Raw genomic sequence first — 15,687 nt, forward strand, 5'->3', positions numbered from 1 at the left:
GTGCATTTCCCCAGCACTTTCTTTGTTTATAAAGGAAAAGAGTAACTTCTGGTTGTTCCCTCATCAGCTGAGTGCACATGGTTGACTAATAGGTCTGCTTGACCTCTGAGATGTTCTGCACTTGTAAAAATTTGGGCATGGGAAAATAGCAAACTGCTGAATGATGAGAGTGCATTGATGTGCTTAGGAGTCTCCAAGCAATGTTCTGTCTTCCTCCCTCCCTCACCTACTTTCGTGGCACAAAGCACTGCTCCCTATTCTTAATTTACTGAGGTGGTTCCTGCTCCACTCGTTATTGCTGCGGGTGTGTTGGAGCAACCTCAAGCTGTGCCTTTCCTGACACGGAGGATTGGGCAGCCTACTCGAAGAGCCAATGCTGCATGTTGCCAGCAGAGGTGTAAAATTACTTAAACAATTGCATAGCTGGCCACCCTGTGCTGTGGGAATGGCATTCAAGTCATCTTCGTGTGTGTGTGTGTGTGTGTGTGTGTGTGCGTGTTGCATGTTCAGGTACTGGGTTTTGCCTCTATTATGTGACAGCTTGAGATCATGTTCCCGGCCTGTGACATTTGGTTTGGTGGTGAGCTCTAGCAGCCATGGCACAAATGGTTTCAGAGAGAACTTATCCTTTAATTTCCAGGACTGTTAAGGGAATGACAACAGAATGATCTGGGGCTGAAAAGCAAGCTGTCAATTTCCATATCATTCTGCCAGGAGAGGCAGGAGAAAGAGGGGCCCTCTTTAAAGCTAGAGATGGGCCAGCTGAAGATGCTGCAGTGATAACTGGCTAACCATAACCAAATTAACCGTCTGTGTGAAGTCACTAGTGAGAGGGCAGACTTAAATCAAGGAGATGTTTTGTGGAGCCCAGAAAGTGGCTGGGCTGTTTATTGTTGATTCACAGGGTTTCATTAGGAAACTGCATGACCTAGAGAACATCTGGGTGAAATCACATATCAGGTTCCTCTAATAATGCTGAAAAACTCCACTGAGAGCTTGTGCTTCAGTGTGGGGAGAAACGAGTGCAACTTTGGGGGGTTCATATTCTCAGAGCACCCAGTTCAGAGCCATGTGGGCTTAGTTATGGAGTAGGGATGAAAAGACTGAACTTAATTCTATCCCTCAGTCTTTATTCCAGCTACATTCCAGGCTTTTTTTTTTCCAACGGATGTGGGTGCTTCCTTTAATTAGCTGCTTAGCTTTAAGGAAGGGCTGAAGAGCCTGGGGAGCCTCTGGTGTCCTAAACCCTGGTAACACTGGACCAGTGATTCTGAGAGGACAGTTCTTCTTCATCCCCATGTCGTAAGCAGGGGACAATGCAGAAGGGAGAGGAGTCTCTTTGGGAGGCTGCCTGGGATACTGTGCAGGAGATCTCATTTGGGAAGCTCTGCAGCAGCTCAGTTTGGCCACAGCTGGGTTCTCAGTGAAGTCCTGCTTTTACAAGGGGCAGAGGGCAGCAGGGACCAGGGACCATCCATCTCCACCCATGTGTGCTGCTTGCTCAGCATGAGGCAGCACAGAGGGCAGAGGTGAGTCTTTTGAGGTTTGATAATTAATTAGCTGTCATAATTACCTAATTGTGCAGAGATATGCTGCAGCAGAAATGAGCCTGGAAGAGTGAAATTAGAGGGTTATAGGGGACTGGTGGTGGTTTCCCAGAAAAAAGGTATGTGAATATGTGCAGGAGACCATGGATGAGAGGGAGGACACAGAAGGAGCAAACAGGCAGCTACAGGAGGCCATCTGGGTGTGCTGCTGGCAGGCAGACATCTGGCTCTGAGACAGTGCTAGGAAAGGTTTGCGCCACTCCTGGTTTTGCTGCTGGTTTCCTCTGGGGAAGATTTTCTGAACTGTGCTGAGCAAGTTTTCTCCCTGGGACTGCTGATAAGGCTTTTTTTTTTTTTTTTTTTTTTTTTTTTTTTTTTTTTTTTTTACCCCGGGGCATTTTGATTAGAACTGCTAGGCATTAAAAATGTGGTGAGGAATTAATGCTCCATGAGGTTGCACTGCACTATCCTGAACAAGCCCAGGGTAAACAGATCACACCAGTACTTTGGTAGAGATTTTGTCTCAAAAATGATCTTTTGAAGGTTGTTACCAATACAAGAACAGACTGCAGCCTCATTAAACAATACTGTATTTACACAGTGACTTGGGGTGTGTATCCTGCAATCCTGCAAGATCTGCTGCTGTGGAGACCTCAGTAAAGGGTATCTTAAACCAGACACTAGAAAATATGTAACAGCAGCAGGAAGTTCTTGTATAACTTGCTCTACGTACTTTTAGCAGTTTGGCTGTGATGAAAACAGCAGGAGAGACTCACAGCTGTCTGAAATGGACAGCTTTCTGCTCTTCACCTCTCTGCAAGCTGCATGGGAATCTTTCTCCATTCTTGAAATTGTTGCTTTGCCCTTCCTGTCCTGATGACTTCACAGATGGGGTCCCTTTCCCCCTCCATATCAGAACACACAGTGTTTTCTGGGCTTCTATTCAAAAAGCACCTGATAAGATATCTGGGGGTGACATGCTTGCCCTTCTGGAGAGTGGCCATGCAGGTTCTTCTGCTGCAGGTCAGCTTCCATCGGGGTGGGATGGCCTGATGGGAATAAGCCTGGCGGACTCTGACCATCAGTTATCTCACAGGGCTGCTCAGTTCCCCTGGAATTTGGACCTAGCTGGTCTTAATTTGGCTCCCAGAGTGCTGTCGCTGCCAGAATTAATGTCACAAAACATCATTTGCTGATGTATTGATTGTGTGAGAACTAGGTAAAAGGCTTCTCTCTGCTTTTTTCAGGCATTCTGCATTCCCACAGTCAGATGCTATTCAGGAGCACATAGACAAAGTTGTTTGGTGCCAGAAATGGGGTGCTAGGGCTCAGCATGATGTCATGTGGGTGAAAGTGACCCCACCTTGTGACGAGCCTCCGTCTTATTGGGAGTGCAGATGGCAGTCACAACTGTCAGAGGAGGTGGCAGTCCTTGTAACACCACTGGTAAATCCTCTCCAGGATGTGCTTGCCTATTGCTTCCCTTCCTGGAGCCACCAAGACTCTTCTGCAATCTCCCTTTGTTAAGGCTTCCTGATAGAGGCAGCAAGTGCAGTGTGGGGTGTACCCATGGTACAGACTTGCAGGAACAGGGCTGTTCCTTGAGCTATTGGGACTTCACAGAAATATTTAATAGTTTGTGTTGCTCTTTTCACTCAGCTCTCTCAGGCCTCCACAGGTTGTGAAAAATCAATTACTGAGATATAATACTAGAGAGAAGACTTAAAGCTCAGTGCTTACAGGCAGGTTCTGACAATCCTGCTTAAAATAGCAACAACAAAACAATAAGCCCTGAAATAATGAATTGTTGAGAAGGAAGTAGTCTGTCAATCTGTTAACCTACTTAGGAACAGAAACTTCTGCACTACCTACTTTTCTTGGTATTCTTTTTCTTCATCAAGTACTTAAGAGTATTTAATTTTCTGATAGAAAATTTGTAAAAAATATTGTACTACTAAACCAGTTAAAAAGAAATCTCAGCTCAGTCTAATCTGATAAGTGAGTTTTCTGAGGAAAAAAATAAACAAGGGCAAGAGGAGGTAAGAGGTGGAGTTTTCCAAGAACTATCTAGAGAATTGCATTCAATGTCTTTTCATCCATATTTCAAAAGAATTTCCCGCCTGGGTTAGTGACTCACTTTTCAAAGGAAATTTTCATAAAAGCAAAGCTAATGCAATTAGACCTTTGAGGATATTGTTGGTAAATAACCTTCAGCGGAGTCAAAACCCCTCCATGTTAAGTGACAGGCAGTCACCCTTTCTCTGTTCATCTGCTGGTGCTTAGCAAAATACTGCAAGTCAGAGCCCCAGAAAAGAGTAAACCAATGTTGCTCCACCAGGAATCTACTGGAACTGTGCTGAGTTACCTAATCTGAGTCTGCTTCACTGCTTAATATTCCTACCCAGTGAAGAATGTTACACGGAAAGAAGGGCAACCAAGAAAAATACATGTGAAGGGTTTAATTTGCTGTGGTATGTGATACCTCCCCAGAATTTGATGAGCAGTCATGCCAGCATTCCTGATTTTACTAGGTTTGCAAATTTGAAAGTGAGAAAAATTGGTCTCCAGATCATTTTCTGGTAGATGTTCTCCTGACTAGGATGGCATCAGCAGAGCACTGGGAATTGTTTCTCAATGTCTGTTTAAATGGGGTTTGTCAAACATCAGTCTTGTAAGATAAACTTCATGGGAGTTTTGTTTTCTTTCCTCTCTTCAGTAGGAATGGTCTCCATACTGGTAGCAAAGAATTTCTGGATTACAACAACACCGAGAGCCTGAAATTTCAGGAGGGTCCTTTTAAACACTGTATTATTTCATGGAGCCCTACAACCAGTTCTTTTATATCCTGATCTGAAGACCTTGCATGAGCTTTTAAAGGACTCCAGTTCCTGAGCGGCAAAAGCAAACCTTTCAGAGAAATACTGTACTTTAACCCCTCTCATTTCACTGCCTGATCTTCCATTCTTAAGTGCACCTGTGGCTTCTGTCTGTGTTTCTGTGCTATCCCTGGTCTCAGAGAAGCCTGTTAAAGGGCAGAAGTATGGTACTGTTGTGCCCTTTGAAGAGCTGAAAGCTGGGGACACTGCAAGACGTGAATGGGAAGAGGTCAGCCCAGCATTCTGAGCACCAGCAGTGTGTGATCTGAATACAAGTCCAAGTCACGGGCTAAAGGATGAGAACCCCATCCACATCTCCTGATTGTTGCATTAAAGCACTCAGCCATGGGATTAGCCTGGTCCCCTATGTCTGTGAGGCAGGTAGCAAATCAAAAGGTTACCCAGGCTGCCTCCACTAGGTCCGTTGCAGTGCCCTCTCAGGCAGCTTTTGCTGACCCAAATGCCTCTCATGGCCCTCACAAGGTGAGGCTGGAGTTGACCCCATGCCACTACAGGGCCATCAGGTGTCTTGTGTCAGATGGCACTCACTGTCTGCAGTGGGACCTGCTGATCTGAAATGGGACAATTTAGAGCCTGGTTTATTGACAGAACGGTAGATCTTCACTGCCTGGGCTCACCATTCTCCTTTTGCAGTCCTTTGCCATCTTGGTGTAGTTGACACCTGGAAAAAGGAGGTGTTTTGAAGGCTTTACCTGTGCCAGTAGACAGCGGGATAAGAAAATGAGTGGGAGGGCATCTTGGCTATCTCTTGCACAAATTATGGCCCATTGTCTTTGTGCTTCTTAGATAGTCTCTGTCCAAGTGAAACCAGGACAGGAATAGGTCCCTATTCTGTAGGACCACAAGTGGTGCCTGAAATACCATGTAGACAACTGAGCCCCTAATGCAGGTGGACATACCTCAGCTCCTGTCCTGGAATTAATTTCTTCTTGAGTGTTTGTGGAAGACAGACTTGCATGCTAAGGAAAGTACTTGGAAAAACAACACTGATATCTTGGGCTCTTTTGTGCAAAGAAAAGTACCCATTTCTGCATATAAAAAAGGTATCAGTATGATTGAGCCCCTGTGCTGGGTGGCTTGGGTGGGTCCTGAGAGCCTTCCAAGGACAGCAATTTTAAGTGTCAGAGGCTTTCAGGTTTTGAGGGCACTAAGGCAGCAGGTTTTTTTCTTATAGCTCTGGAGCACCTGACCAACTGGTACGATGAGTTCCACCTTCCCATGCCCACTGCATAATGGTTGCTTTGTCTTATGGATAATATATTAGTCCTTTTAGTTTCTGTGATGTTAAAGTCAGGCTTGGAAAGTTCATTGCCTTTATTAGCACTTAGCAGCTCAGGGAAGATGATGTCTTAATATAGATACAAAGGAAGAATGAAAAAGCTAAGGTTAGGCATAGGATAAAGAAATTCCCAACAGTTGACATTTATATTTTAATGTGAGTGAATACAGGTCCTAGACTCCTTCCTTTATTCCAGACAAAAAGGAGAGGCAGGAGAGCAGCAGCAGCAGCAGTAACTAGTACAGTAGATGAGCAGGACAGCAGTAACTAGCATATGATCCAAGCTGGCACTAACTAGTGAAGCTTGAAGGAATTAATTGGTTATATATGGGCCTTGCAAGTGCTGAGTCAGTCACTGTCCCTGTCTGTCTACATCGCTGCTCTGACTTAGCCACTCAAAGCATTGACATTTACACTGGTATCCTAATGTTAATATGGGGGGAAAATGCCACAAAATCCTAACCAGATTTCCTTTTTCACCAGGGTGGATTGGGTGTCATCAGCCAGAGTTGGGGCAATAGAGTCTGCAGTGGTGGTAGAAGGTGCCAGGTTGTTTGTTGTGTGGTGGATAATGAGCTTTTGCTGCTGGTGTAAAAATGCATGGAAAGAGTAATTGTGCTGATAAGGGAAGATTCTGGAGCTCTGTGAGGTTAGCTCTGGCTGGAGTAACTCCTGGAAGGAGCAGGGATCCCTCTTATATTTTTAACTTGAAATAGTTTGAACCAAAAAGTCATAGTTATTAGAAAGAAAACTTTTCGAGAAAGTGTACTCGCTGGGATTTTCTTTTGCATCTTAGAAAAGATAGACTGTCTTTTTCAGACACCTCAGGTAAGGTTTCTCTCGCCTCCTATAGATAATGTAAGATGCAGAATCTTTTCTGAGTCTTAAGTCCACTCCTTCTGCAGCCAGAAGCGGGGAGAAGCCACACAGGATGCATTGCCATCTGAAGGGACCCAGACACTAGGTAGTCCCAACCCATCATTTCAGGCAGCTCTGGGTGAGTCACATGAATCCCACCCACTGCACAGTTGCAGGCTCTTGCAAAATGACTCACCACTCTGTTATGATAAATACCAGCTGAGAGTCTTGCCCTGTGCAGATGTAAAACACTTTAGCCTCTCGCTGCAGCAACACCCTGGTGCAGTTATTCACTGTGTCCGTGCCAAAAGCTTGGTGGGTTGGTATTTTTTTTTCAGTTGACAGCTGATTTCGAAGAGGGAGACAGGCAATAAAAATGCTGTGAATGGTGAAGGAAATGAGTCTGACTCACTTCCACTTTCCCTTTCACATTTTTAATCCTGTGCAGTGCTGCCTGTGACATGAGTGGGATTATGCTGGGATTACTGATAGCAGTCTCTGGTCTGCTGTGTAGATGGTTTTATTTTCAATCCCTTTTTTTTTTAATGAATCTGTTTTTATTTATTTTCCCATTTCCCTTCAGCAACTTCTACCTGACATATTTAAGTTGCTTCTCTTTCATTCCCATTCCAGCTGCAAGCACATCTCCTCCTTGCAAGTAAATATGTTTTGAAAGGGAGAGGTAGGGAGAAATAAAGGTAATGCTGCTTTCTGGTTTGGTCTTAAAAAAATAAGGAAAAACTGGAAACATGAAAGGGCTGGTTTTGCAGTGAAACTGTGGTGTCTTTCAGAGGAAAGCAGGGGCTGTTTTCATTTTCAGACCCTGGTTGAAGCTTGAGAGAAAAGCAGGTGACACTGAGTTTATGTTGACCATCCAAAGGTTCAGGAGGGGAAATCAAACAGGTTTCATGTCATTAGCTGGCAGTCTGTAAACAAGGTAGTCCACATCACTGTGCCGAAGGTCAGCCTTTGTGTGTACAAGCAAGAATTTGGGAGGGTTTGGGCAGTGTTTGGCATTCCTTGCTGGTATAAATTGACCTGTCAAGTAGTGTGTTATGAAGCAGTGCCTGGACACATGGGGCAGAGGGGCATGAATGAACATTCAGGGCATGAAGCCATCTGAAAGAATGTGGTAGGTGTTTGCACGTGTTTGCACGGAACTTTACATACCTCAGGCTTGGCAATGCACAGGGCAATGATAGGAGGGTACAAGAAAACACCCAAGAACACTCATAGACAAGGTGAGGAGCTGCTTACTGGCAGGTTCAGGTGCCTGGTGAGGGTCCATGACTGTCGATGCCAGAGGCCACCGCTGTGTGTTGGTGTACGTGTGTCCTCAGCAAACTGTTCTGCTTGAACAACTCAGCTCTTTGATAAAGATAACTTAGTTATAATCCATGTTGTTACTTTCTTTATCTCCAAGTAATTTTGAAGTGCACCATTTGAAGACAATGCACGTTTTAAATATCAAAGGAACATTTTCAACCCATATCTTTCATTTGGCTGGAGCAACTTTACCTTCTTTGATAGCCCGTGTGCAGAATAGTCTCCTTGTTCCAGAGGTTCGATTGTACCAAACAGGGACAGAAACATAAATATTTACTGCCATCTTTTGGGCAGTGAGGGTATGACTCATAAAAAGAAGGGGTCAATTGAATTACTCTGCATCTCCTTCTGCTTTGTCAGCTGATTCTTATTTGACCACCAAATATAACAGTTGGCCGAGGAACATCAGTTTTTTGATAGTTATCAGTCCGAGGCTCTACATCATCTACATCGAGCAAGGTTTCTAAGGAGAGGTGCTTACCTTGATTTGAGAAAGCTGATAGATTTTGGGAAAAAAAGCTAAAGTCTTTGAGCACATCCACCCTTCTCCAGCTTTTGACACAGTGTGTGTTCATTGCTTCAGACTGCTGGGAGCTTTGTATTTTGCTCTGCTTTAATGCATAATTGGAAGGATTCCTGAAGCCAGACCCTGACTTTTTCAAGAAATACAATTTCAGTGCTCTTAAAATCTGCAAGATTACAGTGTCAACGTATATTGGTTTATTTTAAAATGTATATATTTTAGCAGGGTAGGATACGCTGCATCACACTCCTCTGACCCTTTCTTCTTACGTGGTGTACTGTTCAGTTGAAATGCTGCTTAGGTGACCTTTCCTAATTGCAATACAGTATTTTTCATCCACTTGAGGTGTCAGGTTGCATTTTTAACCTCACACTTAATCAAACTTCCAGTCCTGCAGTCCAACCAGAGACACATTTCCTGCTGTGGTAATAGCCCCTTCCTTGAAACTAGTTTGAATTTAATAGCAGCAAGGTACTTCACTCTTTCCAAAAGGCCATGTCTCCTAGTGGACAGAACCTTCTTTTAATGCAATGACATCAGTTATTAGGGCTTTGTTGAAAGATGAAATTTTTGTCTGAGATTCGTATATGTTGCTGCTTTAAGTACAATTATCATCTTATCCTTACCATCTGGACCTCCACAGTGTGCCACAAGGGAGTGTTAAGAACTTGCTCAATGTAAAACTTGGTTTGTTGTTTATTGAGGGGGTGGCAGCAAAGATGATCGTCCTTCCGCTCACTGTTGTTCAGCTTGTACTGAGCAAGCAAAATATGACTCTTTGTTCTTGTCTTTGTTTGTTTTAGGTGAAACTTCCTTTTCCTGTTGATCAAATCACAGATCTTCCAAGGAATGATTTCCAGATGATGATAAAGATGCACAAGCTAACCTCAGAGCAGCTCGAGTTCATCCACGATGTCCGTCGGCGCAGCAAGAACCGGATTGCAGCTCAGCGCTGCCGCAAGAGGAAACTGGACTGTATTCAGAACCTCGAATGTGAAATCCGCAAGTTGGTGAGTTCCGTGCTCTCGCCGCAGCCCAGCTCAGCCCACTGCAGCCTGCAGGTCATTGACAGCAATTCCACTCCAGACTTCAGTGGGTTCAGTCAGTTTGTACATTCATAAGCAGAATGTACAGTAAGACAGTGCTACCACATTTTAAGGGAGTGAGGTGACTGGAGTGAGGCCAAGTGGCTGCTCAGAAAATTCCTCTCTCAATCATGGTATGGACAACTCAGGTGTGTTTTTTTGTGCTTCATGGTGCTTTGTTCTCTGCACAAGCTGTAGCAAACATAGTGTGAAAGAAGCAGGGATCTGTTGGAAGAAGCTGAGTTGCCATCACCTCACAAATGGCAGAAAGCTGCGTGACTTTGGGTTACTCACTGCTCCTTGTGCCTGTCTGCTTCCTGTCTGTAACAGGGAGATGACACTGACCTCGCAAGATGGTTGCAAGGCTTAAATCATCAAGGCTTGTGAAGCCTTCAGATGCTGTGCTGCTGAAGCCCTGGGGGGAAAAAAGAAAAATCAAAACATTGTTCAGAGTAGTGCTCCACTGATGCAAAACAAACAACATAACAAAGATAAACAAAATAGTGAGCAACTGTTTCCTGCGCTGAGTATAATGCACAGTGTGTACAGGATGAGTCAGAGGTTCCGCACAGTGAAAGAGTAGATGGATTCTCATCAGGTTGTCAAAAGAAGCAGGTCCAGTCTTAGCTGCACATGCCTGTCCCTCTGCACTGAGCTGGTGATGGGGAGGAGTTCCCATCTCTCCAGAGCCCCAGGAGCAGCTCTCCCAGGGCTGGACTAGCAGCAAGGGGTGATTCAGCCTTTAACCTGTAGCCTTCACTTGAAAATTAATTTGGGTTCATTGATTTCATGCAATCCTGTGACATTGCCTTTATTGTCTGACGTAATCAACTGTGGATAGAGAAAATAAAAATTTTAAGTCCTCTCCCCAGCACAAACATGCATCTCAGGGAAATGAATGAATGAATGGCATATGAGTGGCCTTGTGGGCTTGATCCCTGCTTTTGAGGAATCAAAAACCATTTGAGGTGCAGGATTTTTCCCAAAAAAACACTGACTTTCTATTTAGCGAAAGGGACTTGGATATGTGGCAATATGCAGTGAGTGAGCCAAGTAGAGAAGGCACTCCAGTGGACATGTTTGCAAACAGTGAAGGGCTGGTGGGTGAAGTGATGGCTGGAGGCGTTTTTGGGCACAGTGATCACAAAATGATGGAGTTTTTGCTTGTTGGAGAGCTAAGGAGGAGGGTCAGCAGAACTGCCACCTTGGACTTCCAGAATGCAGACTTTGGCCTGTTTAGGAGACTAAATCCCTAAGGAGGCAGTACTGAAGGGCAGAGGAGTCAAGGAAGGCTGGACATTCTTCAAGAAGGAAATCTTACAGGCATGGGAGCAGGCTGACCCCATGCGCCAAAAGACGAGCCACTGGGAAGACCAGCCTGGATGAACGGAGAGTTTTGGCTGAAACTCAAAGAAAAAAAAGAGTTTATTATCTTTGGAAGAAGGTGTAGCGACTCAGGAGGACTACAGGGATGTCATGAAGTTATGCAGGGAGAAAATTAGAAGGGTAGAAGTCCAACTAGAACTTAATCTGACTACTGCTGTAGAAGACAATAAAAATGTTTTTAAAAACAGACCAGTAACAAAAGGAAGGCCAAGGAGAATCTCCATCCTTTATTGAATGCAGGAGAAACATAGTGACAAAGAAGGAGGAAAAGGCTGAGGTGCTTAATGCCTTCCTTGCCTCCGTCTTACTCAATAGTGAGACCTGTTGTTCTCTGGGTACCCAGCCCCCTGAGCTGGAAGACAGGGACAGGGAGAAGAATAAACACACAATACGTGATCACTGGAATTTCCTTTGTTATCTTCTGTTCACTTTGTGATCAGCAGTTTCCAGTCTCATGAATTATATAAAGGTGCTGTGGTTTAAGGGTTTTTCACTTGGCTGGGTCTTTTTTATGAAAGACCCCTTTTCCCCCTGTAGTTACTTACTGTAAGTCACCCATCTTCTTGACACAGATGGTTTCACAGCAGACAGTGAGTGAAATGGTTGTATCCTCAGAGTTTGATAGGTAATATTTTTTGCCTGCTTTCTCTCACTCATTCATCTACCCACTCACATTCCCTTTTTTCCCTGCAAACTCACAGCATATTCTCCTCCATAATTCATCATCTCAAGATGTACTTGAGCATCTGTTTATTTTTTTATTATTTTTATGCTTTCTTGATAGATTTATCAATATTTTAGCAGTTCGTTCTTTTCATGTGCACTGCTCTCTTTCGCATTCACACAGCTGTATGCTTCCAGTGTGGGCTCTGGACCCAGGACAATACTATCAGCTGTCAACAACTACCCAGAGCTGGATTATCTGAGTTGTGGAGCTTTCACACCTCAGATGCCGAGACATCTTGGGTTTAGCAGTGTTACTAGGTGAGATACGTGGCTGTGCTGCTTTTGGGGCCAGCTCAGCTCTGGAAATAGTTCTGGTACTCTACAAAATCTCATCGACTCTCTTGAGCAGTATCCCCACCTGCCTGAGACAGAAGGAGACGCAGCAGAACCATCCCAGTCAGTCTACACTGAGTCAACACCATTTTTTAGAGGTGAAACCTTAAGCTGGGTTCATAAAAATATCTGTATTAGATCATAAAAATATCTGTATTAGATCAAGCCCAAACCATTGAGCACCAGGACGTAAGAAAACGAGCCATGGTGCAGTCCACAGAGCACACTTAGGTCCTCTCTTCTGAATAAACTCACCTCTCTCAGTGGTAACAGGGCTCCAGAGGGTGCACCCCAGCCTAAGCAGCCAACCCAGCAGTTCAGGGGTGAACCAAACATTGGCAGCTTATCCTCACTTCAGGAATTAACCCCTGTGTTCTTGCTGATTAGATGGGAAATGGCACTTCTCCATCAAAATGGTTTTTTCAGAGTTCTTTTGTATCATCTGTCAGGCAGCCTTAGTTTATACACGGAACAGTTCTGTGGGAATAACTTGTGATTCTATCCTCTTCCAGTTCAAATGTTTTTCTCCAGATGCTTCCCAAACTACAGTCCACGCAGACCTCATGGTGGTCAAATACTTGATGTATTTGTGACTTTTCTTCTGGCCATATGAAAACAACTGTGACATGTTGGTGTTCTTGGGTTCTGTTCATACATGCCCAGAATGAGCATGCAGTGGATGTACCTTTCCCAGCCTAAGATGCCTTCTTTCTTTTTCAGGTGTGTGAGAAAGAGAAATTGCTCTCCGAAAGGAACCAGCTGAAAGCAAGCATGGGAGAATTGTTAGACAACTTCTCGTGTCTTTCCCAAGAAGTGTGTAGAGACATGCAGAGCCCGGAACAGATCCAAGCTCTCCACCGATACTGCCCCGTTCTCAGACCCATGGATCTACAGCCAGTCACCACCATCAGCCCCGCCCCAGCTGGTGTGGAGCAGAGCCTGGTGACCTCCCAGTGCGTCGGGGAGAGCATGCAGTGCTGCTCGGAGCAAGGCTCAGTGCAACTGGGAGCACCTTGGCTGCCCAACAACATCTCAGAAAATTGTTCAGCTGGCGGGGGGTTGGATGGAGCCGACGCAGGTACTTACCCCGAGAGAGAGCTTCCACCAGAGCAGAGCAGCCAAACGGTCACGGTAGACTTCTGTCAGGAAATGACTGATAAATGTACAACAGATGAGCAGCCTAGGAAAGATTACACCTAGTGACTCGTAACCTTAACATTACACCTGGTCAGGTGTTCTTCAGTCAGCCAGTGGCAGTGTTCATTTGTTGTCTAGAAGAACGTATTTGGTGCACACTACAGTGGTCTTAGCAGCAATACTGTTTTTAAGTATTCCCTCCTCTCTACAAGCAGGAGTTCTCTTCACAATGGTGCTATCCCTTGCTCAGGCAGGGAACGAAGCAGTGGCAACACTGTCTGTTTTTGTATGTTGATTTCAATCTTAACAGGGATGGACATAACACCTCTGAGGACCCAACCACAGCTTTTTTCTCAGTGGCCCATGTCACAAAACCCTAACTCAGGAATTTCCTCTGAATGTTCAATTTTTCATTGAAGACAGCTTCTTTACACATCAAAGTTTTATAGCTAAACTGTACATATTATATATAATATATATAAAATATATATATCCATATGCAAGAGTCCCTGCATGCCTCAGTTTTTCTCATCCTACAAACTGGAAGCTTTCATTTCTATTGTATAAACAAGTTCCAACATTCCTTTTTGTCTTCGATGCTAGAACTAGTTTGGTAACTTGTTACATGATAATTTTTTCCTCAGTTCGCAGTTCAGCAATAGCATTCAATTTGTACTTATTTATAAAATTTTAATGTTGGAAACTTATTTGAGATTTTATTATAGACAATTTTTTTGGCACAGCCATTTTGTGCCACTTGAGCAATGTGGAGTTATTTTATTTTCTTGCAGATACTGTACAGTAATGGTCAACTTTGCCACTTGCACTGAGTTTCTGGTCAAACCTCTTTTCATAAATGAAGTCACGACTTCAGAATAACTTGAGTATATGGTTTTCTTTGCTTTATGGCTTAAAGGAAATAGAAAATTTTTAGCTAATAGACAAACACTCAGGAGCTCATTATGTAGTAAAAACGGTCTTGCCAAATACTGAATTCACTATACAATTTGTAAAGAGAATCTGCTTGAATTATTTTTATATTTAGACTTCTTTCTGTTTCACAAGCCAAGTTTAAGTGCTGTTAATGATGCTTTTGGAGTCTTATAGGGGAAAGTATATTTCACTCTTTAGAGAAAAGTGTATTTGACAACTGGATCAATTCATCATATGTTCCACGAAGTAAGGCAAACAGAGATCTCATCAATGTACTTGGGGGCTTTTTCTCCAGCCCCACTCTGCATCCTTTACTCATGGAAGCAACTGCTGCTCCGGCTAGTCCCCAGAGCCTGACCTCAGCTGTCCTCAGACATTACCTGTTCTCCCCACCAGACCCAAGTTGCAGAGGTGGGTCTGGTGAAGTCTGTGACCCTGCCTAGGTAGGCAGAGTTGCAGGATCACACCCCTAGTTGTTAACTTTGGCTTCCTTATGGAAGTCCAGCTAGCACTGTATCCTCTAAGAGCAAAACATACGTTTGCCAACACCCGATTTGGTCATTTACCCATCAAATTCTTGTGTTCCAGGATCCTCTCATCCTGCAGCATTGCCCTCAGCACAAGCTGCAGCTAAAAGAATGCTGTCTCAAAGGAGACTACTCAGTGAATTGGCTTAGTTGTAACTGTATTGGACTTGTATCTTAATGTTGACTCATGTTATGACTGTGTGAGACAGCAGCTTTCCAAGCATAACATCTGTATGTACAGTGTAGACAGAAGAACAACCTCCTAATGCTTTTTTAATAATTATTACTATTCTAAGTGTACTGAGTTTTTATTTTGTGGTTCTTTGCCCTATGTGTGCCAGGTTGTGTGGCTTTATCGACGACAACTGTCATGTGCTTTATTGGCTGATATTGTTTGTTCTCGCTGAAAAAAAAATGACCAGCTGTTCACACCTGTTAAAAAAAAAGAAAGTGTGGGGAAGCAGCTTCTCAGAAGCACTAAGTGATAATGTGGTCTTCTGTGCTAACGTTTACACTAGAGGTGTGCGCTGGTGGTTTTTTGAGGCACTCAAGTAGATCAGCATCTTGAACCCTGGAGGAGGAATCAGCTCCCTCTCTCCACTTTCTTCCATCTTCAGACTGTGCTCATGGACTGTCGCCCACTCGCCACAAAGTCTTGCTTTTATCCTCTTCATCCAAACTATTGTAGCCAAGCTACTGAGGAGGAAATGCATATAGCATGTGCCATGTTTGTTGAAAATACTTTTTTCCCCGCATGTACAAAGAAAAACTAGTATATAATGTAGGAAAATATTTATGTTTAAGTATTAATCATTACTGTACAAAATCCTTACCTTTAAATGTTCAAAAATATACAAATGCCATAAACTCCTAGTTCACATGGTTGAAAAAGGGGGAGGAGTTGTCCTATCTTTTTAGAAGAGCTTAACCTAAAAATATCTGAACCCCCTCCCAGCCATCCTTTGCAGGTAACTTCACTGAGAAGCTCTTTGGCAGGGGGATGGGATTTGATTTTCCTTTGAATTCGTTGACGTTGCAAAGCAGTTCTGTGCTTCGCAGAGAAGTTTTGTTTCTATGAGACCATGTTGAAAGCTAGAATTTAAAACTAAATGTGAATCACATTATAGAGT

The 15,687-nt window shown here is 43.8% G+C and overlaps 1 protein-coding gene across 3 annotated transcripts in view; it reads left to right on the forward strand.

Annotated features, from left to right (window-relative positions):
- BACH2 (BTB domain and CNC homolog 2) overlaps positions 1-15,687 on the forward strand; it is a 183,946-nt gene extending 168,259 nt beyond the window's left edge. For all 3 annotated transcript variants that reach the window (XM_082302287.1, XM_082302286.1, XM_082302288.1), the window contains 2 exons: positions 9,234-9,440; positions 12,681-15,687. In XM_082302287.1, the coding sequence (XP_082158413.1) occupies positions 9,234-9,440; positions 12,681-13,160 (687 nt within the window). In that variant the 3' untranslated portion in view covers positions 13,161-15,687. The remainder of the gene's footprint in view (positions 1-9,233; positions 9,441-12,680) is intronic.

Source organism: Coloeus monedula, assembly GCF_965178545.1.
Source record: "Coloeus monedula genome assembly, chromosome: 2".
NCBI lineage: Eukaryota > Metazoa > Chordata > Aves > Passeriformes > Corvidae > Coloeus > Coloeus monedula.